This window comes from Parathielavia appendiculata (genome assembly GCF_033297405.1).
Source record: "Parathielavia appendiculata strain CBS 731.68 unplaced genomic scaffold N657scaffold_1, whole genome shotgun sequence".
Taxonomy (NCBI): Eukaryota; Fungi; Ascomycota; class Sordariomycetes; order Sordariales; family Chaetomiaceae; genus Parathielavia; species Parathielavia appendiculata.
In genome coordinates, this window is record NW_026944220.1 from 3803239 (window position 1) to 3824041 (window position 20803).

The 20803-nt window shown below is 55.7% G+C and overlaps 9 protein-coding genes across 9 annotated transcripts; 4 read left to right on the top strand and 5 right to left on the bottom strand.

Moving 5' to 3' along the window:
- The first annotated feature begins 305 nt into the window (after nucleotides 1-305).
- On the top strand, nucleotides 306-1018 carry N657DRAFT_72035 (uncharacterized protein). Its single transcript, XM_062797510.1, has one exon. It carries the CDS (start codon nucleotides 387-389, stop codon nucleotides 762-764), a length of 378 nt encoding a protein of 125 aa, XP_062653154.1. The 5' UTR covers nucleotides 306-386; the 3' UTR covers nucleotides 765-1018.
- On the top strand, nucleotides 861-1280 carry N657DRAFT_639995 (uncharacterized protein). The gene has a single exon (XM_062791882.1). The coding sequence runs from the start codon at nucleotides 878-880 to the stop codon at nucleotides 1076-1078; it is 201 nt and encodes a 66-aa protein (XP_062653155.1). The 5' UTR covers nucleotides 861-877; the 3' UTR covers nucleotides 1079-1280.
- A 262-nt stretch (nucleotides 1281-1542) lies between these two features.
- Nucleotides 1543-2313, bottom strand: N657DRAFT_72041 (uncharacterized protein). The gene has a single exon (XM_062797511.1). The coding sequence runs from the start codon at nucleotides 2083-2085 to the stop codon at nucleotides 1639-1641; it is 447 nt and encodes a 148-aa protein (XP_062653156.1). The 5' UTR covers nucleotides 2086-2313; the 3' UTR covers nucleotides 1543-1638.
- Nucleotides 2314-3476: 1163 nt separating this feature from the next.
- N657DRAFT_639998 (uncharacterized protein) lies at nucleotides 3477-4351 on the bottom strand. Its single transcript, XM_062791883.1, has one exon. It carries the CDS (start codon nucleotides 4134-4136, stop codon nucleotides 3783-3785), a length of 354 nt encoding a protein of 117 aa, XP_062653157.1. The 5' UTR covers nucleotides 4137-4351; the 3' UTR covers nucleotides 3477-3782.
- Nucleotides 4352-7860: 3509 nt separating this feature from the next.
- N657DRAFT_640002 (uncharacterized protein) lies at nucleotides 7861-10252 on the top strand. The gene is made up of 3 exons (XM_062791884.1): nucleotides 7861-8409; nucleotides 8470-9474; nucleotides 9535-10252. Exons 1-3 carry the CDS (start codon nucleotides 8131-8133, stop codon nucleotides 10138-10140), a joined length of 1890 nt encoding a protein of 629 aa, XP_062653158.1. The 5' UTR covers nucleotides 7861-8130; the 3' UTR covers nucleotides 10141-10252.
- On the bottom strand, nucleotides 10164-11144 carry N657DRAFT_640003 (uncharacterized protein). Its single transcript, XM_062791885.1, has one exon. The coding sequence runs from the start codon at nucleotides 11034-11036 to the stop codon at nucleotides 10449-10451; it is 588 nt and encodes a 195-aa protein (XP_062653159.1). The 5' UTR covers nucleotides 11037-11144; the 3' UTR covers nucleotides 10164-10448.
- Nucleotides 11145-12449: 1305 nt separating this feature from the next.
- N657DRAFT_72233 (uncharacterized protein) lies at nucleotides 12450-13387 on the bottom strand. Its single transcript, XM_062797516.1, has one exon. The coding sequence runs from the start codon at nucleotides 13159-13161 to the stop codon at nucleotides 12505-12507; it is 657 nt and encodes a 218-aa protein (XP_062653160.1). The 5' UTR covers nucleotides 13162-13387; the 3' UTR covers nucleotides 12450-12504.
- Nucleotides 13388-13781: 394 nt separating this feature from the next.
- N657DRAFT_609672 (glycoside hydrolase family 47 protein) lies at nucleotides 13782-16970 on the top strand (the record flags this gene model as incomplete). Its single annotated transcript, XM_062790300.1, has 2 exons — nucleotides 13782-13880; nucleotides 13968-16970. 2 exons carry the CDS (start codon nucleotides 13782-13784, stop codon nucleotides 16968-16970), a joined length of 3102 nt encoding a protein of 1033 aa, XP_062653161.1.
- Nucleotides 16971-17722: 752 nt separating this feature from the next.
- N657DRAFT_563827 (adenine phosphoribosyltransferase) lies at nucleotides 17723-18637 on the bottom strand (the record flags this gene model as incomplete). Its single annotated transcript, XM_062788241.1, has 2 exons — nucleotides 17723-17871; nucleotides 18067-18637. The coding sequence occupies 2 exons, from the start codon at nucleotides 18635-18637 to the stop codon at nucleotides 17723-17725; spliced, it is 720 nt and encodes a 239-aa protein (XP_062653162.1).
- Nucleotides 18638-20803: the final 2166 nt, after the last annotated feature.

Below are 20803 nucleotides of genomic sequence, written 5' to 3' on the forward strand. Positions count from 1 at the left end.
TCTCTAAGTCGAGTTGCGTAAAGGAGGAACAATGTGCTGGCCTCTCCTTCTCTGGGGCTCGTTTGTCCATATCCGCTTCTCTCAACTCATTTTCCCGCTTTGTTCTCACTCTGTTCTTGTTTTTGGCGTTGGTCTCCTACACTTGGCCTCACTTACATCGCAGGTTGCCAAGAGGGCTTGAGGCTAAACCACCACGCCGTTCGCCTCGGTTTCCGTTTGTATGATCCTTAAAAACACCAAGTCCAGCTCATGGAAACTCGCTGGATGCGTCAATACCCTGTTCTTTGTTGCTGTGCTATTTCTACCTATTTCCCGTCTCAAGTTCTCGTCTTCTACTCAATCAAGGGCGAAGTCGCTCGGGAGGCTATGCCGACCTGGCCGCATTGATGGCGGCCGCTCCAGATGCGCTTGACTTCCTTGCCACTGCCAAACTTTCCACAGCTTGGATCCATCCACCTGGAAACAGCGGTTCCAGACAAAGGCGGGGCACTGCTAGGCAAGTCATTCTTGCTGGTTTTTTCTTGTGGCTTTCGTGGTCATCGGCAGCGGCCGCATCGTGGCTATCGCCTACGCCCACTGCTCGGCTTCAGTCCCTTGGTGAACACGCAGTGGGTTGGACTCATCCAGACCCTCATGGCCAAAACTGTAAACCAGGGCTCAGCCGCGGGCGGCTGCTTGGAGCAGGTCTACCATTGCCATCGCCGTGCCCAGCATTTCATGCTTGTTGGGAATGCATAGACCAAGAGGCTTGCATGAAATTCTGACTTCCTCTGCATGGGGTGAGGTGGTCTGACAAAACCCCCGAGTAATTACTCCCTCCTCCAGATCTGTTATCTCTCGTGGATCGCCACCTCTGCACTAGAAAGTCCCGTCCAGCATGCTAGAGGCACTGCGCCGCCGACCGGACGCAAAACTCTATTCACTGTCTCACCCTGACCAAACCTCTCAGTCGCCCCTCGGTTCCTTTTCCTTTTTCTACGGCACCGGAAGTACAAGTCCCTCAAAAGGCCATCCAGGAGCGCCAACCCCCCGTCCAGATACAGGAGAACTTTTCGGGCCTCCTGCAAATACTAATTGAGGTACCTAAGGTAGGTATGAAGACTTGGCTCTGGCGATAGCCGTCGGTGGATTACCTTCGAGGACGTGCCGTTGCAGAGTGCAGCCTCACCTTCAACGCCACCCGCACCTACGGAATTGCGTCGAACCCCCTTTACCCCCCTGTCACCCCTTACCCGGGTTCTCGCGCGTTTGCGGGCCGGAACAGGTTTTCTGATGGTGGTACATTACGGTACAATACAAGCACATACCTCCGTAGCCCATCCACACCGTCCTCCCCATGTTTGCTGCACCCCGGGTAATGTGACTTGGTTGAGCACCTCACTGGCCAGTCTAATAAGCCCCTGTGTGTATGTAGACGGTGACCCTTCAGCACACCGGAAAGCGTGATAACTACCCTGGTAGAGACATGGAGGGGGAAGTTGACGGAGATTGCCGGCAAGCGGCACGCGGCAAGGCAAGGTAAAGCAGGACTACCTATCTTAGCCAGGGGGGGAGCGCGCTTTAAGGTGATGAGTGGGTGGGAGACGATTGGCGGTGGATGAGCCTTGGGAGGATGCCAGTGGGTGGGGAAGTAGTGATCTACCGCGATCGGACGGTCTGCACGGTCAGGAAGGAGGGTGGGCGGCGGCTGGCTTGACCGTTGAGAGACCGATGGCTAATTTGTCTGCTCCGTGCTGGCCAGGTTCTGTTCCCGGACAAGGAGGAGGAAGAGCAGGATTGCCCTTGTCGTGCTTGGTGTATTACTTTGCTTGACATTGCATTACAATGCATCGCCGCCGTGCAGAGGGAAAGATCAGAGGCGTAGTTCCGTGACGGGATTGGTGAGTTCAGGGCAGACACAGATATCGGTAGCAAGAATTGAACGAGGCGTCCTAGGGGATAACGATATATTGAAATTGTATCTGGGTGCCAAAAAAGAGGAGAAAGCGTGTGAGTGAGAGAGAGAGAGAGAGAGAGAGAGAGAGAGAGGACGTCATGCCGGTAGGCGAATTGTCGATACGCCTGCCTCCGGTGTTGCCTGCTCATTTGTCTTGGATGCACCACCTAGGATCTCGGCATGAGTGTGTCGGTTGTGATGCGGAGTAGACCCGAAATCTTGTCTCAACACCGGGCTTAAACCGGGCACCGATGGTGACAAACAGTTCGGTATGTTCGTGAAGTACATGGACAACTGGAGGCGAGGGAAGTTGGCCCGCTTCCATATCCAGAGCATAGAAAGACCAGAGAGGGTAGTAGATAGAGGGTCTGTATTCGGCTAGGACTGAGTACATCTCGAACCCCTCAGCAAAAAAAAGTCTGATACAGCATGTTGGAAGCGGCAAAGGATGGGAATTCGCGACGGGACAAAGTTCCAACTCTTTGCCACAATCTCCATCACCACCAAAATTTACCCCCTAAAGTACGGAGTGTATCAGTTCTCTCGGTCCCATGAGCCTCGTCCGCGGTGCCGCGTTGTAGAGATTCCAAGGATCATCCGTTGGCATGGTTCGACGGTTCAGTGACACAAGCATTGAGACCCCCCTCCACCGATCCGAGCACACGAGACTCGAGTCGGAATGTCGTTGCTCTGGCCGGCCAAAATACCTTAACAACTTTCACCTAATCGTTGATGTCCGCCGCTTCAGTGACTTCCTCAGACGAGGGACGGAGAACACGTCCGACGACATATCTCGCAGGCTGGAGTTTTGGGTGAGACCCGCCAGCCGGGGGACTGATGAATAGGATAAAAGCTGATGAGAAATAGGTTCTCGGGAAGAATAGAGCATAACTGAGCCGTTGAATGAAACGCCTCGACAGGACTCGCACGGATGGAAATGCAGGACAACCGTGTGGTTCATCAAAACAAAAGGGGCGATATGGATGACGTGAGGATTAGGGTTCGGGTTGACAGGGTGGTTCTTGGGGCGGCGCTTTGGCCATGTCGTCAAAAGCACAAAGAGGTTGGGTTCGCAGATTGGGGACTGGCTTGAACCCCGAATGGCTTTCCGTGAAGTGAGCTTCGGCCAAGGTTCAAAGGAGGCACGTCAGAGCCGCTACGGGCAAGGTAGCAGTACGAAAAAAACAGAACGAAGCGCAGGGTTGCCAGGCAAGCGTGAGTACTCGTACCGAAACAACAATCAGTTCAGGCTTAGGGTCTTAGACATATTTGACCAATAAACTTCACGGTTCTCTTTTAGGAAGGTGGGGATTAAAGAACTGAATCCCACCTGGTACAGTCAATCCTTGTATTGTTTGTTAGCGCAGGAACCTGGGCGTTGACGACTAGACAGTCATTCACTTGCCATTCCTTTTCTGCTCTCCTTGTTCTTGCTCTATATTTTTGTTTTACATCTTCCCTGGTTTTTTTTCCACCTTTAGTCTTTACTTACATCAAGAGTTTTTTTTTTTTTTTTTTTTCTACTTTCACTTGGATTTCTTTCGTTGCCACAAATATCCAATGATTCGTTCTTCATTGGCGCCTGCCATGTGCCTCGCTAACAAGCTAGCAAGGAGCTCGATCGTACCCTGGTAGGCGCCAGTGATCCAAGAGCAACCACCTCATGTTTGGATCTTGTGTTGTGGGCCTCGGGTACTCCAAGGAGACCCCGAGTAGATAATAAATTTGCTTTGAATACCAGAGAATGCTACCCTGATACGAGGGAAGGCGTGGGAAGTGAACACGATTTGCAATCCCCTTCTTTAGTAAGGAAGTTTGTGTGAAGACTTGCTTCGCGAAGGGTGAACTACAAGAAAAACGGCTGATGCGTTGCTTGGGACTCGAAAGCATAGCACACGATGCTCAGGTTTAGCTGGGAGATTGTTAGCCTCACCGCAGGACTTTCGGTATGAGAGAGAACTTCCGAAATCATGGTCTCGGCAGCCCCCTCGGGGGAAGAATCTCTCGCCTCGGGCCGTATAGCACGGGAAGATGAACCGCTCATTGCCCAAGAATAGGAGGAACGGAGTTTGTTGCAGAAGCTTAACCAACTCAGTGCTTCACTGCTTGTCGCCACGGTTACAGAACCGCGGCAGGGGAGGCACATGGATGGCAGGCCGCTGGCCAAGGTTCCGGGAGGGGCCCATCTCCTAGGCCCCATGTTTGACGTCGCTTGTGTGCTTCTGCTGGGCACATCCTCATTGCCAGAAATGATCAACTACTGCTGGCTCTGACTTGGAGAGCAGACTGGACGGAGCATCCCCTGTAAGATTCGTGACAATCACGGAAATTTTACCGGGGTGGGGAGCCAGCAGGTGAGAGCAAGCGCGCGACCCCCGAGAAGAAACGAAGCGGAAGCCAGGGGCTAGCTTCCCCGACGCATCCGAACTCCATGTCGATCGGGGGCCCAGCCAGACCAGGAAACGGCCCGGGTCCACCGCCGCCTCTCTAATCTCAAAAGGGAGAAGCCTATCCCACCCTCGCCGAAGCACAGAATTCAGGACGATGATGAGGGGCGGGGAAAGCACTCGGCGGAGTGTAGTAAGCTTGGAGGGAGGCGTGGAATTGCCTCTGCAAAAAGCGCTGCACAGAGCGAACGGGATGGGGAGCAATTCCGGCTGACGTGTCTCGCAGGCTCGCAGCCAATAGCGTAGGTAGAAGGGTAGCGGTTCCAACCTGCTGGGACGTAGCGATGGCGGCTGTGCGGTGATGTCCGTATTGCGAGCATCGTAAGGTACCCAAGGTATTTGTCCGAGGCCAAGGCGGGTATGTCGGCGATGGGTAGCGTGGACGCTGAGCGGAGACGTGGGAAGATGAGAGACGCACTCCGTTGCGACAATATCGCATGCTCGGAATCGTGACCCGGGCAAGAAGACGAATTTGGTAGCGGACTGTCGCGACCGTCCACGATGCTACCTAGCCGGTGCTTTTTCGTATGATATTGCAAGATTGGGTCGCAGTGGGATCAGAAAATTGACTGGAGGCAGGCACGACAAGAAACAACCCCGTACCAATAACTTAGCAGCCCAGGTTAAAAAGAGCAGGCAAGGAGGTGATTGCCAACGTTGACATACCGCTCACCGGGCTTCATTTACGCGGTATGTTCAATTTGCTGAACCGCGCCATGGACGACTGCTGTGTGACGCTGGACATGAACGGCTGGAGGGAGGGCAAGACAGCTTCAGTCAATGAGCATTGCCATTGGCGGGATGGCGAGATGATTCGGTGACCCATTTTCTCCTTTCGGGACCCTGCCGTTCCTAACTTGCAGTGAAGCGGGTCTGAGAGGACGCTAACTGATCTGTAACCGGGGGCGTCGTTGAAGTTGCATTCTCTGGGTCAACACTTGACTGGATGCGCAATCTTTGACTGCCGTAACTAGACTGTCTTGAGCACACCGCGTGTATCTCTGGACAGTAGGTGTTTTGCCGGTAATGTGTTGGTGGTTTGTCGTTGCATGATGGCCCCCTTCGTAACCAATCGTCATGCGCAATAAGCGCGCCCTTGGTGGTTTTGGTGTGCGGAGTCAAGAGTACGGTGCGTGGTTCCAGTTGTCGAGGGACATGGAGGGGTTCATCGGTTCGATCTGCATGGAACCTCAATTGCAGGCCAGCTCATCAGCGCACATCTCGTTCCCTTTCCACCTGATCCATGCATCCAATGAGAAACCGTTCCAGTCAGTCGGTATCCAATCATATTTAATGGATGTCACTGCCCCGAAGGACCGCCGCCCGGCCGAGGAGGTTCGAAGCACCCAGTCTGTTTCTCGGAAATCCGTCAAATAATTGCCAGACTGTGGATTGTAGATACCTTACTTAGCCATGTCGGAAAGGTAAGATATAGTATCAACAACAGAAGTGGTTGTCGATTTTGAAGAGAACAATCTGCAGCCAAATCGTTATTGCACCCCCCAGTTCGCGCGAGACTTCCCGGCTGTAGATATTACGGCAATAATAATTGGACCAGGCATGCGCTGCCGCCTGCAAAACTTGCAGGCACTAAGTGTATGCCCTGAGTCAAGATCTGCCAGCACCGCCAATTCGGTGATGTCGGGCTCGTGCAAGGTTGCCCAGAGATTTGGTCGTTCGAGTAACCAAGTTAAGGCGCTCTTGTGGGCTAGTAAGTTACGGATACCACGTTAGTGAGAAAACCCGTTCGATTACCGCGCCGTACCGGAATCCCACCTTCCCTCTCTGGGTAGCACAGCCTCGAAGTCGCTTCATTCTTTTCCACTTCTCGAGTGCGCAGGCACAGCTGTTTCATCGACCCAAAGCGAGTGCAAAAGAACGCTCTATCAGCCCATCCGTCCGCCTGGCCTCTCTTTCGGGCCGCTGCAGCCATCACCGGCAAAGATGCAAAGCAGGCTGTTCGCTGTATCCCCTGCCCTGATCCCGCGACGCCCCGGATTTCACAGCCCAGCTCCCGTTCAAATTTAGCAGTGGCTGATCATCCCCCCGGTAATTGGCGGCGCCCCTATCTCCATGATGGCGCGTCGTCGGGAAGACAAGCAAAACTCGTCATGTTTAAACGTCTCTCCAACACCACACCCACTCGATGATCGGGGTGCGATTACACGATGCCAGTGGAGCGAATCATGGCTGCAAACAAGCAGGAGTGCAGTGCGCGATCGAGATATGCCGAAGGGGGATCCCTCGAAGCGCGCTTACCCGCGCTCCAAGTCGAGCCAACCGCCTCATCTCGACCAACAAGACTCTAGCAACGGCGGCTATCGCACAGGGAGCTCCCGCATGGTGGCGCGAACGAGGCTCCCCCCGTCGCTGCTTGCTGTGGGCCTTTGTTCGTGAGGTCAGGTACGGTGCTGATTGTCACAGGGGGGCTTCCCCATCTCCCCCACACCGGCCGGCAAGATCGATCCTGGTAGGGATGTGCACTGTTAATCGTTCCCGCGACGCCGCCTTCAAATCCAGGGCTCTGTAGCGTTGTCCCGGCGGCAGGCTGTCGATCTCTGTTCTCTCGCCGCCCGCGTCCAGAGTGTTACATGCCGAGAGGCTTTTCACGTCACTGCCCGTTTGGGGAAAACGCGGCATCCATGCGGGCATTAATTTATTACAAAGTTGGACATCTCGTGGTCTGGTTGCCTGTTTCTCCAATCTGGACAGGAAACAGCAGCATGTCGAGGTCACCGGGGCACTCAACTTTGATTGGGAACCCCAGTCTGATGGCATACCACTAGGACCAGCGAGAATCGTCTATTGCTAAGTTAGTGCCGGCGGCCGTTGTGAATATCGGGGGGCGTGCCGGTGGCCTTGGCAACGGAACGCCTTGCCTGGCATCCACTCACGCTGTCCACACTGACTTGGCAAGCCTTGAGCAAGGGAAATGCCCTGCCAGGCCGGCCTGGGTCTCGATGACCGTCCATACCACTTTGGACGAGAGCTAGGGCAGTTGAGCACAAGCATCACCAAAGAGCACCAGCCGACTGTTTGAGGCGCATCTGTCCCAGAGTGGCAGGTTCCAAGTTCCAACCCATGCCCTGGCTTTATCACGGTATCCGCTTCGTGCCGTTGTCTGCGACTTCACAGTTTCTGAACTGTCGGCGCCTAACAGGCCAGTTGCGTCGAGTGACGGCGGCGAAGTACCGGGGTACCCCCGGGAAGGGGGGGGTGTGTGCATGGAGGTTTGGGGTGCACCCATGCCTACCCTACTTCTTAGTCCCACACCCAGTTCTCTCTAGGCTTGAACAAAAGAGGCTCTGGGCTTCCTGTTTATCTACATGAACACATTTTTTGGCCCCCTGTCCAACCTCTCGCTTCTGGAACGAAGACGGGGAGAGTTTTGCATACATACTTCAACCTTCCGCCCCCCTTACACCTCTTGTCCTTACGCCTCCACCTTGGAGAACTCGCCTGCTTCTCACCAATATAGACAATTCTCTGACCTCGCCTGTCTGGTCAGCCTCCTCTGTCTCAGGTTTTCTCCAGTTCCTACACAACGCCGCACCTGCCCCACAGAGTCGGCCACACTCGACCTCACGGCTAAGTCGTATAAGGTCAGACACTTTTCCTTCGCCCTTCACGAGGCTGGCGAGTCATCAAAGAACGGAAAGTGCAAACTGGGAACACGTCGTATTCACTTTTGGTTTTCAAGCTGGAGGATTAGCAGAAAGCTTCCTCGGGAGAACAGGCGACTAAAACATGGATACAGACCGACAGGAAGAAGTCGAGTCGCCTATGCTCGAGGACTTCCTCGACTGCGAGCGATTGGCCTCGGATTCAGACGGCGACAGTTCCAACTGCACATCTCCTAGGAAGTCACTGAAACGCCTCCACATCCACGTCGACATGACCGACAGGCAGTATCTTACGCCTTTAGCTCATCACACAGAGCGGGCCCCGATCGACGGCTTGCCAATCTGCACCAGCAGTGCGCCAACCGGCGCCTACTCTTCGCCAGATCTTGATCCCTACAGCGCAGTAGGTCCCCAGCCGACCTGGCCCCTCGGGTTTGGGCCCGACTCACCGCTACTGTCACAGGTGTCTGGTGTCTCATCATTCAACTACCCGGCGGCCGCTGACCCCAGTCTCCTCACTCCCGCATCCAGCGCGGGCAGCCCGCCTCTGCAGCATAGGCAGTCAACGAAGCCCATGCGAAGTTACCACACTTCCCAGCCGCCAGCTCTCGTATCGCAGGCTCCCACCCCTCCCGACTCGTCCAAGATGTATGGCTACGGCGGATACGACGTGCACTCCAGCCAGAGCCCGTCACCCATGACTGTGAATCCGGCAGCGACCGAAGCCGGGCCTTATAGCATGCCCCCATATATGGCGCAGTCTTCCCCCGGTAGCCACCATCCGCCGTCGCCCAGCTTGGAGCTTCCGCCGCCGCCCATCGATCCCTACCTTGGTCATTTCACCGTCTCAGGCGCAACCGACGGCGAGGTTACGCACCAGTCGCTGCCAGAGTACCACCCGTACGGCGTACAGGTTGCTACTCCCGGATCGTACCTCGACCAGCAGCAGCAGCACGGCCCCCCTGGCACGCCACACATGCAGCAGCGCATGCCTCCTAACGGGGCGGCACCAGTCCTATCACAACCACACCCATCACATTTCAAACCACATGTGACGCCCCAGGCTGGAGCCATCGAAGACCTGCGGGATCCCGGCCTGCTACTCGGGCACTTCCCAGCGCACGGAGCTCTCAGCCCTGGCCGCAGGCCGCCGCCGCGAAAAAAACCATCGTCTTCCAGGAAGCCGTCCCGCACACCCAGGCCAACACCTCACATGGGTTCCGATGTCAACGGCCAGTTGAGAGCAGAGGACGACGGGGAAGAGCTCACGCTGAGAGACGACGCCCCCGAGGACGACAAGTACCTCTTCCAGCTCCGGAAAGAGTTCCTATCCGAAAAAGGCAAGGGCATGTGGGAGGAGATGAAGGCGAAGTACTCGGAGAAGCATCAGGGCAACTGGGAAAAGGCCGCTCTACAAATGAAGGTCTCCCGAGCGGTGGCAAGGTATGGCGTGTGGCCAGAGAAAGAGGTAAGCAGCCTGGCAATGCCTAGTACTGACAACAAGCTCTGACTAATTACCGGGTCTTAGATTCAAAGGCTAAGAGAAGCATTCGAGTACTTTGAGGAAATGCGGTACCAGTTCATCATTGCCCGGATGAAGGAGATGGGCGGCTGCCGGGTGTGGGACTGGAAGAAGCCACACATCGTAGCGATGCTTGTCAAGCTCGGCCTCGAAGAGGAAACGGTGAACGAGAAGACGGGCAGTCGTCGGCGCAAACAGAAGGCAGCCAGGAGGCACGGCAGCCCTCAAGTCGGCGGCGGACACGCCGTCATGGGCGACTGGTCCAACGGGCTCGGTGTACACCCAACCTTCCGCGGCCACGCCCACGCGCACCATGTCGCCGCCAACAACATGATGGCCGACGACTTTGCCGCGCAGCCTCCCAACATGAGTCCCAAGCACGAGGATGACTTCATCAACCAGGTCTTCGCAGAAGTCAAGGCGGAGCGGAGCCTCAGCCCGGACGACAGCATGGAGGGGCTCTCGTACGACAGCCCCGGGGACCCGAGGCGTCCTTCGACGGCCGCGACACGCGAGCTCAACCACCATGCCAGTGCGAGGGTGGCACAGCAGGCGTGCAACCAGATGCTTCGGCAGCCTCCCTCACAGATTCCCGAGTACGGCACACAATAACCAGGATGATGGCGCAGCAGACGAAGCAGAACAACCGGGAACAAAACGAAACATGAAACAAGAACAGCGGGGTATAATCAAGGGCAACCTGGAGTCACGGGGTTTAGGGGTTTTTTGTATGGGCGGCAATCCTGTATTTGTCTTGTTATTCCCCCTTTTTTTTCCTGCTCTCACCAGCATCAAGAATGTCTCAATCTTTTGCTTCTTGGCTAACCTTTTCATTGAGCTACTCCATTACTCCATCGCACACCACAGACAAAGAGACAGATGTTTTTGCTCACGCACACCCCTCCTCGCTCTGAAACCTCTCAATCTCCATTTTGTTTCTCTTGTGCGGCACCTAGATTTGACCCATTACGGCGAAGTTCGGTGGCGGGGCGTCCCCAGGCGTTTCGGACTGGCACGGAAATCATGTAGGATCGAACACCTGAAGATGTCATTTTGAAATGCGGCGGAGCAGAAGCTGCGCCTTCCGACCTTCCAAGTCTCGTTTCGGGCCCCAAGAAGACGGAGTGCCGAGGTAAAGACATCCACGAAGTCGACAACAAATTAGGATCGTTAGGAGACCATGAAATTGATATACTCGGAAGACCTTGGTCTCCCATCGATCTTTGAATAACCGTCACAATGTGGGCAAAGTGGCTTGGCATCTCGGGATGGATAACGGGTGCCTGAGTAGTCGGAAAGCCACGCAGATAGCGAATCCTTCGAAATCGAGATTCCCGATCCCATGTGTAATACTGCATGGGCAGCGCCGCAGCCATTCGCTTGGGAGACGAGGAAAAGGGGCGGGTTCGGCCAGAGATCTTAGTGCTTAAGCCAGGAGAATGGTACTGATGTATGACAAACTGGGATGGAAGAATCTGTGAAGGCTTGATCCGATTCTTACTCATCATGCTGCTCGATGAAGCATGTCGTGTGTCTTGGGGTCAAGCGTGCCTAATTCTGACTGTATCTTACTACAACATGGATGGCGATGAGATTTGCGAGATCTCATATAACCCTGCAAAACTCGTACTCGGAGTAACGTTATTGCGATTAGCAATCATTCGTACCAGATAGGTTTCCGTCGGCGAAAAATCTGATTTCAATTCTTCTTGGGATATTAGCTTTTGAGAAACGAAGGGCTTCTGTTTCGGTTAAGGTAGCCGTACAATGGCCCGTCCAAAAGTGTCAAAGAACAGACGCCCGATCGACGCCATACCCGGAGACATGCCACGGACTCTGCTGCTCGCGCTAGTAGCAAGAGCCACGAAGGGCCTCGCTACAGAAATCTGAATTCTTTTAAGTCATCCCGCGACATGCCACGGTCGCAACATCGGTTCGAGACTGAGAGGTCATCACGCGAAAGAACCACAACGGAAGATTACGTCGTGTAACGTTAATGCAAATTCTTCGAGGAAGTTAAAGTATTCCGAGGATCACGTGTTGGGTCCAGTGACTTAGCTGCATGCGGCGTTGCGTTTCTTGGGGCGGCCCGCCAAAACACCGAACAACGAACCCCACAGCGACCCGTGACTACAAGCTGCAAGCCGCAAACTGCCAGAGGAAGAAGCGTGCCTTGCCGCCAGCCGCCCGGCCAAGGCTGGGTGGTCCAACAACAACCGGTCGCCGATTTACAGAATGAAAATCCACTGGAGCCAGGAACGTCGCAAGAGGACGGCGTACAATACGGAGGCTGTCAAGAACCAACCCGCAGAACTCGAGCCGCGGTCCGCATTCCTTTGTCACAGCGGCTAGGGTGCCTAAGCGAGCTTGTCGCGCTGTGATAACTGAGGTAACGCCCCCTACGCGTTCCCCCACGATCTGCGCTCCATTGCTTGTTAGGGATCGTGGCGCGCGATGGCGGCAACTCCATGAAACACTGCTAACTGCAAACAGGCTGGTGTTTGTATGGAAGTCTTCCGGTTGGGTTCTCAAGCTGCTATTCTCTGGCTGGGCTTAAGTTGGTCAAGATCGCCCTTTGTGATGCCGATAAGAACTGAAACTCGTGACACGAGAATGACTTCAGTTTCGGGCTTCTCGAATGATTGAAAGAAGTCGTCTGTTGCTTCGGCTCGGGCTCCTTTCCCGCCCCCCAAGCCGTTGGCCTGAAAGAGGTCTCGGCGACACACCATGTCGAGGCTCAAGCGGCCCGGTATGTCTGCCTCCCAACGGTCAGAGCCAAATCAGCCTTGGGAGACATGCGGCACACCGTGCTCATTTCGAAAACCTCTGTCCCGGCCTGCATGGCTCGTCGTCACACGCAGCATGATATTTCCCCGTGCCTCAATCGTGCAACTCCGGAAACGAACACTGCGGAACCCAGGGATATGATGGGAGTGTCCGGTCATCCCGGGTAATATGGAGAATGACACTGCCGTCTCAAATAACGACAACCAATACAGTAACTTCCCGGCAAAGAGGCGTGGCATGGATGCGGGAACAAGGCACAACAGAAGGGCAGGGCGGATGCGGCCTTCCGGATCTCGAAACCTTGGGCCGATGGGCCACAGTGCGTCTTGGGGCCCTGCCTGCCGTATATCCTGTCTTCTGCCGGCGGACCTGGTGTGCTGATAATGTTATTTGCTTTACTTGGAAGGAGGGCAAGTCTGTTGGGTCCGCTCGGCCGTACCAACAGCGGATCAAACCGACTCGCTCAATGCCAGTGCTGTCCCATTTTCTCGGGGATGCCGTCGGCGGCAGGTTGTTGGAGGCGACGACAATGAGGGTAAGAAGATGGCAAACACCGCTTGGAAATGGGGTGTCGCCTCGCCCGACTGCGGCTCGGGGATCGTGCAAATCCTGAGTGCTGTGTTGCCCTCGGCTCGCCCAAGAAGGTTCCAATGTCACTGTGACTTGGAGTACGAAGGGTAATTTGTAAGTGGCGGATAACGGAGCAAGATGAAAACACTGTGCACAACGCAACTTGCCATGAAGGTGACAGAGCCGGATGTTGGCGCCTGCGGCTTCCTTTTGCCAACCAACCGGTGTCTGCGGGGGTTTGTGCTGGCGAACGAGATTGGTGGCGCAAGCGCGCATGCTACGGTATCCGTGTGGACGGCAGCTGCGAGACAAGCGCGGGATGCCACGTCTTTGGAGACCGGAGGTTTGGGAGAACTTGGAAGTCGTCTGTGTGTGAGCTGTTTGATGGAATGTGGTCTCGGTTGAGAATGGGCCCCCTGCGCAGGCGGAGGAGTGCTTGCTCCTTTCCTCCCGGGCTTAAACAGTAGCAAGTGCCGCTGTCCAGCCGCCAAGCACCGGCAAAAGTGGGGTCTTGAGATGACAGCATGTTGACAAACTGATCGCCAAGCCACGGCCCGAGAACTGGCCTCATCCATCGCCAACCCAACCGCCAACAACCATCGCCGCTCTTTTGGAGGTTGGCTTGCACGCCCCGCCTCCACTGCCGCAAACCCCCGATCCGGCAGCTTTCCCAGAGACACACACACATGCGGCGCCCGATTTTCCTTCCCAGGTGATGTCCTGCCGGCATGGACTGCCGCTCGCTGGCTGCCGACGCCTGCCGACCGAACACTGCCGGCACGCCCAGTGATTTGTTCCGTCCGCGGCGCACATGGCGAACATGGACCGGCTGGGGTCTCGGGTTGGTGTGGATGCTCCTCGCAGTCTGGCTAGGCCAGTGGCCGGCTGCTGCTGCCATGCGACCCGACCGCATCCGGCAGCTGCGCCAGGAAACCGTCGACATGTTCTATCATGGCTTTGATAACTACATGAAGATCGCCTTTCCCGAAGACGAGGTATGCTTGCTTGTCAGCGCGACTCTATGGTCTCTTTTTCACCATGGCTTATTCTGCCCACTCCGCGCTAACGCTTACGGCCCCCAGCTTCGCCCCGTGTCTTGCACGCCGCTGTCGCGTGACGAAAAGAACCCGCGAAACATCGAGCTAAACGATGTCTTGGGCAACTACTCACTCACCCTCATCGACAGCCTGTCGACACTGGCCATCCTTGCCTCGGCCCCGCCCGATGACCGCAACACCGGGCCAAAGGCTCTTCGAGACTTCCAGGACGGTGTGGCTGCCCTCGTCCAGCAATACGGAGACGGAACCCCGGGGCCGTCGGGCAAGGGCCTGCGCGCCCGTGGCTTCGATGTCGATAGTAAGGTGCAGGTCTTTGAGACGGTTATCCGCGGCGTCGGCGGGCTGCTGAGCGCCCATCTTTTTGCCATTGGTGCGCTGCCCATCACCGGATACAGCCCGCGCAATCCTGGCGACGACCCGATGAACCCCCGTCCCATCCTCTGGCCAAACGGGTTTAGGTATGATGGTCAGCTGTTGAGATTGGCTTTGGATCTCGGCCAGAGGCTCCTCCCCGCCTTCTACACCAGGACGGGCATGCCGTATCCGCGCGTCAATCTCCGCCATGGAATCCCGTTCTACGCCAACTCGCCCCTCCATCGAGATTCGCCGGTGAGAGCTGCCGAGGGCCCCCCAGAGATCACGGAGACGTGCAGTGCTGGCGCCGGATCCCTTGTCCTGGAGTTCACTGTTCTCAGTCGCCTGACTGGTGATCCCAGGTTTGAACAGCTGGCGAAGAGGGCGTTCTGGGCCGTCTGGTCGAGGAAGAGCCAGATAGGCCTCATCGGGGCTGGCGTTGACGCTGAGAAGGGGCATTGGATCGGATCCTATGCCGTCATTGGCGCCGGTGCTGACAGCTTCTTTGAATACGCTCTCAAATCCCACATCTTGCTCTCGGGTCACGAGCTTCCCAACCATACCTTCGTCCCACCGAATTATGGCGGCCCCTGGATGGACCCCAACACACTGTTCCCGCCGCTGAGTGACGTGGAAAACTCGCCCGACACGTTCCTGAAGGCCTGGCATCACGCACACGCCGCCATCAAGCGCCATCTCTACAGCGCGCGCGATCATCCTCACTACGACAATGTCAACCTCTGGACAGGCTCCCTGGTCACAAACTGGGTCGACAGCCTGGGTGCATATTATTCAGGGCTTCTTGTTCTCGCCGGCGAGGTGGACGAAGCCATCGAGACAAACTTGCTCTACACCGCCATCTGGACGCGCTACGCCGCCCTGCCGGAGCGGTGGTCGATCCGGGACAAGACGATCGAGGGCGGCCTCGGCTGGTGGCCATTGCGGCCCGAGTTCATAGAGTCGACGTACCATCTGTACCGCGCCACGAAAGATCCTTGGTATCTTTACGTCGGCGAGATGGTGCTCCGGGATATCACCAGACGGTGCTGGACCCCTTGCGGCTGGGCGGGGCTCCAGAACGTCCTTGACGGGGAGAAGAGCGACCGCATGGAGAGCTTCTTTCTCGGCGAAACCGCCAAGTACATGTACCTCCTTTTTGACGACCGGCACCCCCTGAATGCACTCGACGCCGCTTACGTTTTTACCACCGAGGGCCATCCGCTTATCATCCCCAGCGCCCCGCCAGGGCGTGAAGCTCGTCCTTCCAAGTCCGATCACGAGGACTTGGCCGTTTATTTTGACGAGGCATTCACCAACTCGTGTCCGCCACGCCCGGCGACCACCCCTCTCTCTGGCTCGGTGATTGCTGCCAGGGATGACATCTTCCACGCTGCGCGCATGTTGGATTTGCATCTGCTCCCCACTTCTCGACCAACGGTCGACAGCGGTCAGATATCGGGGCAGCAGCACATGGCCAGATCCAACTTCACCCTTTACCCATGGACTCTTCCGCCAGAACTGCTGCCGAGTAACGGTACCTGTGCCAAGGTTCATCACCCTGAAGAGCTCATTTTGGAGTTCGCGTCGAACGCGGGACAAGCAGTTGGCGGCAGCGCGTTCAACTTCATGCTAGGGAACCAGAACATGGAGCGTCTGAGTGCAGACCGCATCCGTGTTTCCAGCCTGTCCGGCCTGAAGCTTACTATGCACCTTGACGAGGAAGCCGGGCGAGAATGGCAGGTCACCAACATCAATGGTGTACCCCTAGGCCGCGACGAGTTTCTCGTCTTTGACCGGTTCATTTTGGGAGAGGTCTCGGACCCCAGGTTCAGTCTGGTCAGAGACCCCGTCGTTGTCAAGCTCCAGCATTTACACCGACTTGATCTCTTGGATAACGATACGGTCAGCAGCGATCAGGAACCACAGCGAGATGAGCATGAACCGTCACAATTTGATCCGTTTGACGACGCCAATCACTCGGCCGTCCTCGCAGACCTTGGCTCCCTCGTCAAATCCATCTTCACCCGCGTGGCCGCATCCCTCGACCTCCAACTCCCCACCTCCCTCCCAAGCATCGGAGGAGAAACCGCCTCGCTCCCATTCAATCTAGTCATCAACCAAACCGCCGTCACCGCAACTGGCATCGGCGCCGCACCCCTACCCTCCGTCTCGTCCCCGAGCGGCGCCCGCATCCCCAGCTTCGGTCCGGTGCCTGAAGGCGCCTTCCCATGGACGACCGTCTACGCAGCCGACGACGACGCCTGCTCGGGCCCGCTCCCAGACTCAGCGCCCCGCGATCACCAGGTCATTGTCATCCGCCGCGGGGGCTGCAACTTCTCCACCAAGCTCGCCAGCATACCCGCCTTTGCTCCCTCGCGGACCTCGCTGCAGCTGGTGGTGGTCGTGTCGGACGACGAACACGACGGTGGCGGCGACGACGGGGTCGGGCTGGTGCGGCCCCTGCTGGACGAGGTGCAGCGCACCCCGGGCGGGATCCAGCGGAGGAATCCGATTGCCATGGTCATGGTCGGCGGTGGCGAGGTGGTGTATCAGCAGTTGAAGGTGGCGAGCAGACTGGGGTTGGTGAGGCGGTATTTCATTGAGAGTCAGGGCGTCAGGGTGAGGAATATCGTTGTTGATGAGGGGGATAAGGAGGGAACTTCTGGGGGTTAAAATGAGTTATGGTGTATGAGGTAGAAATGTTTGAGGATGCCGAAACCTTCATACCAGATGCTGACCTGGTTATGGAATTGTCATTGACAATATATGGATTTACATAACAGTGAAACACTCAGACACAAGGCAGGGCAGCAAGTCGTGATTTGTGCGTGAGTCTGGTGAATGGACTCCCCATTATGTCGTCCTCTCTCCTGGACATCAAGGTTCACAGATCGACTATCTCGTGATTGACCCCAGTTGTTGTGTACGGATGCTTTCCTTACTGTAACCATTGTCATTCTGCTTATGGTCGTTGTCGGCTGTTGGTGCTGCTGAGTCTTGATCAGGGTTCCTCACCAACTTGGTGATTTGTGAAAGACGCCTTTGTGATGCAACTGAGATTGTGGGAAATTCAGGGTCTATCATGTATGTCCCAGCGGCTTGACTACTCGAATCGACCACGAGATCAATTTAAACCCCGAAATGTTTTGAAAATCCTCAACGCCAGATGATGCCAAAACCACCTCCGTTCCCGAAACCAGTCCATTAATAAGGAGTCTCTTTCCCAGCCAGCGGTGTACTTCAAGCGAAATGCACAGAGCCAAGCTCACCAAGCCTGGGCCTCCACCCGTCCATTATTAACCAGGCTGTGAATCATAGGCCTAAATGTGTTTGCTCCAAAACCAGTGTCGCAGAGTATTAGGTGCCATGATGGTCTTGCCGGGAGAGGTGGTTCGATCGACTTGGGTGCAGTGCCGATGTCGGCCTCATTCGTTCGTCTCGAGAAGAGTGACCGTCTGAACACCGCCAAGCTTGGACCGGCCATTCAGGACCGGGATCTCGAGGATGAAGAGGTATCCCATCAATTCACCTCCCAACTGCTTGACGAGGGAGCCAGCGGCAGCAGCAGAGCCACCTGTTGAGATCCCGACGTTAGCTAATGCATTTGGGAAGGACAAGTGTCTTTTTTGTGGTATGCCCGATGGCCGAGAATGTTGCAAGAACGGGACGAGGCGAGATGGATCGATCTTTTGCCAGACGAGTCGGTGTGATTGGCGGGTTCCAACGCAGGGGCTTTGCGTGAATGGCGCGATTGGAATGATTTACTCACCGGTAGCAATAATGTCATCAACCACCAGCACTTTCTGGCCAGGCTTCACGGCACCCTCTTGCATCTGGAAAAAGTCGGTGCCGTATTCTTTTTCGTAGGCGGCCGTCACGCAGGGGCCAGGCATCTTGCCCTTCTTGCGGACGGGCACAAAGCTCGCGTTGAGACGCAGCGCAAGCGAAGGCCCGAAGAGGAAGCCCCGGGCATCCAACCCCACAACGACATCAGGTTTCGCTTGCTCGCCGAACTCGAGGACCTGGAGCTCGAGGGCACGCAGCAGAGTCTCGTGGATGGCGGGGTCCTGGAACAGTGGCAGAATGTCGATGAACTTGATGCCGGGGATCGGGAAGTCCGGGAAGTGCTTGAGCGCACCGAGCAGAGTTATCTTTGTACGGGCGAGTTCGGAGGCACCGGAGGCGGCGGCGGCGGGCTGTCCTCGCGGGGCATCGTTGGTGGGATTGGCGCCGTCGCTAACAGAGCTGGTGGCCAGAACGGCAGCTTCGGCAGTGGTCAGAGGAATCTGGTCTTTGCTGGTCTGCGCCAGAGATTGGGCAGCGTCGGCGGGAGTGGTCATGTTGGAGGAAGAAAAGAGAGGGAGAGAGAGGGGAGCGGGAAGGCAGGTGCAATGCTCGTGTCCAAGTAGCAATAAAAAACTGGCAGCCAGCAGGGTGTGCAGCTCAGAAAGCTTGGGCGTCAGCAGTGGAAAGAGACAAGCTTTAACGAGCGAATTGGACACCCTAGGCTGCCTGCCAGGAAACGAAAAGAGGAACTCTATCTGAGGCGGCGGCTCCCGGGAAGGAGTTAGAGGGGAATCTCAACCCGGTGGAGTCGGTGAGGAAAAAAGAGATAATGTTGCAATGTGCACGATGGAGCTCTCTCACTGGAAGGAAGCGGCCGAAGGCCTGGCCAAACCCTGCTCTTGATTGCACAAGGCTTCCCTTCCAAGACGGGACAGCACGCCATTCTCCCGGCTTGAACATGAGTGGTAGGTATTTATAACGAAACGTACCTTTTGTCTCGACCTGGCCTTGAGTGTGAGAATGACCAGTGTTCCCTGGTGCAGTCGACCTGAGGAAGAGTGAAAATGTGGCAAGAAGATAAAACTGAACAACACTGGACAGCAGAGGCAGTTTTGGATCAGTTCATGATCCGGGTTTGGAAGGTGGGGTGGAAGAGGAGTGGGCTGAAAAGCGGCAGTCCCGCCTAGCGCACAAGGTTGTGAGGCACCACCCATTTTCCGCACGCAAAGATGCAGACATTCACAGCGCATCGGCAGACCAAGTATGGAGCACCTTGTAATATTCCTTACACAATACTTAACCGGTAAGGTAGCTTGGGCCATATATGCTTGCCATTTAAGGTTCCAGGATGGGATATATTGCAGACGCACTACTGACAGCTCTGTGCAGCAAATGGTCGTTTTCTTCTGTGGCTTGTGAGATGCTGCGGCTCAATGGGTGGTGCTACTGCAGCTCCATCCAACACACCCCAAATCCGAAACCATAACGCTATCTCAATTGCCATGCTATTGCTTATCTTGTGCTTGTGGAGATGCCCCAGATTCAGAACTTACAACTTCTCAAACACATGCCAACTCGGTCGCCTCACAGCTTGTTGGGTAAGACGTCGATTCATACCTCTTGCTTGCCACTTGGCTCAGAGACAAGACACCCAGCGGCTTCGGAGAACCGAACGGGATATGAGACAAGCTGGAAGCTACGGATAGCGTCAAAGCATCTCTCGGGGATATCTGCCTCGGTTAATCCGTAAACACCTCATTTACACGTTCGATCCCACCATTAATCACCACCACGGCCAATTGCCGTTCACACCCCACGACATTCACCTCTCATCTGGGGGTCCTTCAGAGGCTGGCCAAGCAAGCCGGCTATTGCGAGATGTGATGAGATGGCAGGTCGGTCGAGCTGGTTAATTGCCAAGGAGCCCATCAGGGCGGTCAAACAAAAGAGAGGACAGCTTGGCTTGACACAGTATGAGAGCGAACCTTCAATTCTGATGCTAATTCGTTGACACGGTGCACTGTACATCCGTATGGTGGTGTATATTAAACACAAGGTTGTATTGTCTTAAGTACTCCGTAATGCTATCTTCAACTCTAATACCTTGTACATAGAGGCTTTGCTATTTTCCCTCGCTCGTTTTCTTCTTTGATTTGGCTTGCTTGACCAACGCTCACCCGAACCAGATTTTTTTCATTTCCTTGGCCAGCCTTCCTCCAAAGAGCTGCTGTCAGGAGTACTCCGTATGGCAGCCCATTCGCGGCCGCGCACAACAGGGCAGCAGCAATAACCCTCGAGCCACCATCCGCCGGCCCACTTCCGTTTGGCTCGCACTCCGGGCCTTCGCCATGTCCGTCTTCCTGTCAACCGGCACTCCCGTCTGTTATCTGCCAGGTTGTGGCTCCCCGAGATGGTGTGCCTTAGCTTCAATGGCCTTGACCGCCTTTCGAAAGTGCGATGCATTTCGCTGCCTTGATTGCCTGTTCTAAGCGGAAGCATGACGGCATCGTGCGTATGTCGGATCTGGATCTATCTTTGAGAACAACGTATAAGTCCAACGAATACGGACGTACAGAGTTTGCCGAGAGGCGCCCTTGTATGTATGATCGCTCAAAACATCGTCCAGGCACTGGCACCGTCGTTACGTTAGGGAGCGCAAAATGGAAAGGTTGCAGCTTCCTCCTTACATTTTCTCCATTTCTTCTTCGATATCATATAAC

Excerpts from the sequence above, each read along its gene's own strand:
- N657DRAFT_72041 (XM_062797511.1), bottom strand. The coding sequence starts at position 2,085 with ATGAGCAGGCAACACCGGAGGCAGGCGTATCGACAATTCGCCTACCGG.
- N657DRAFT_639998 (XM_062791883.1), bottom strand. The coding sequence starts at position 4,136 with ATGGGGCCTAGGAGATGGGCCCCTCCCGGAACCTTGGCCAGCGGCCTG.
- N657DRAFT_72233 (XM_062797516.1), bottom strand. The coding sequence starts at position 13,161 with ATGCGCGCTTGCGCCACCAATCTCGTTCGCCAGCACAAACCCCCGCAG.
- N657DRAFT_72035 (XM_062797510.1), top strand. The coding sequence starts at position 387 with ATGGCGGCCGCTCCAGATGCGCTTGACTTCCTTGCCACTGCCAAACTT.
- N657DRAFT_640003 (XM_062791885.1), bottom strand. The coding sequence starts at position 11,036 with ATGATGAGTAAGAATCGGATCAAGCCTTCACAGATTCTTCCATCCCAG.
- N657DRAFT_639995 (XM_062791882.1), top strand. The coding sequence starts at position 878 with ATGCTAGAGGCACTGCGCCGCCGACCGGACGCAAAACTCTATTCACTG.
- N657DRAFT_640002 (XM_062791884.1), top strand. The coding sequence starts at position 8,131 with ATGGATACAGACCGACAGGAAGAAGTCGAGTCGCCTATGCTCGAGGAC. Across the intron at positions 8,410-8,469 it reads ATCTTGATCCCTACAGCGCA|GTGTCTGGTGTCTCATCATT; the intron begins GTAGGTCCCCAG and ends CTACTGTCACAG. Across the intron at positions 9,475-9,534 it reads GCGTGTGGCCAGAGAAAGAG|ATTCAAAGGCTAAGAGAAGC; the intron begins GTAAGCAGCCTG and ends ACCGGGTCTTAG.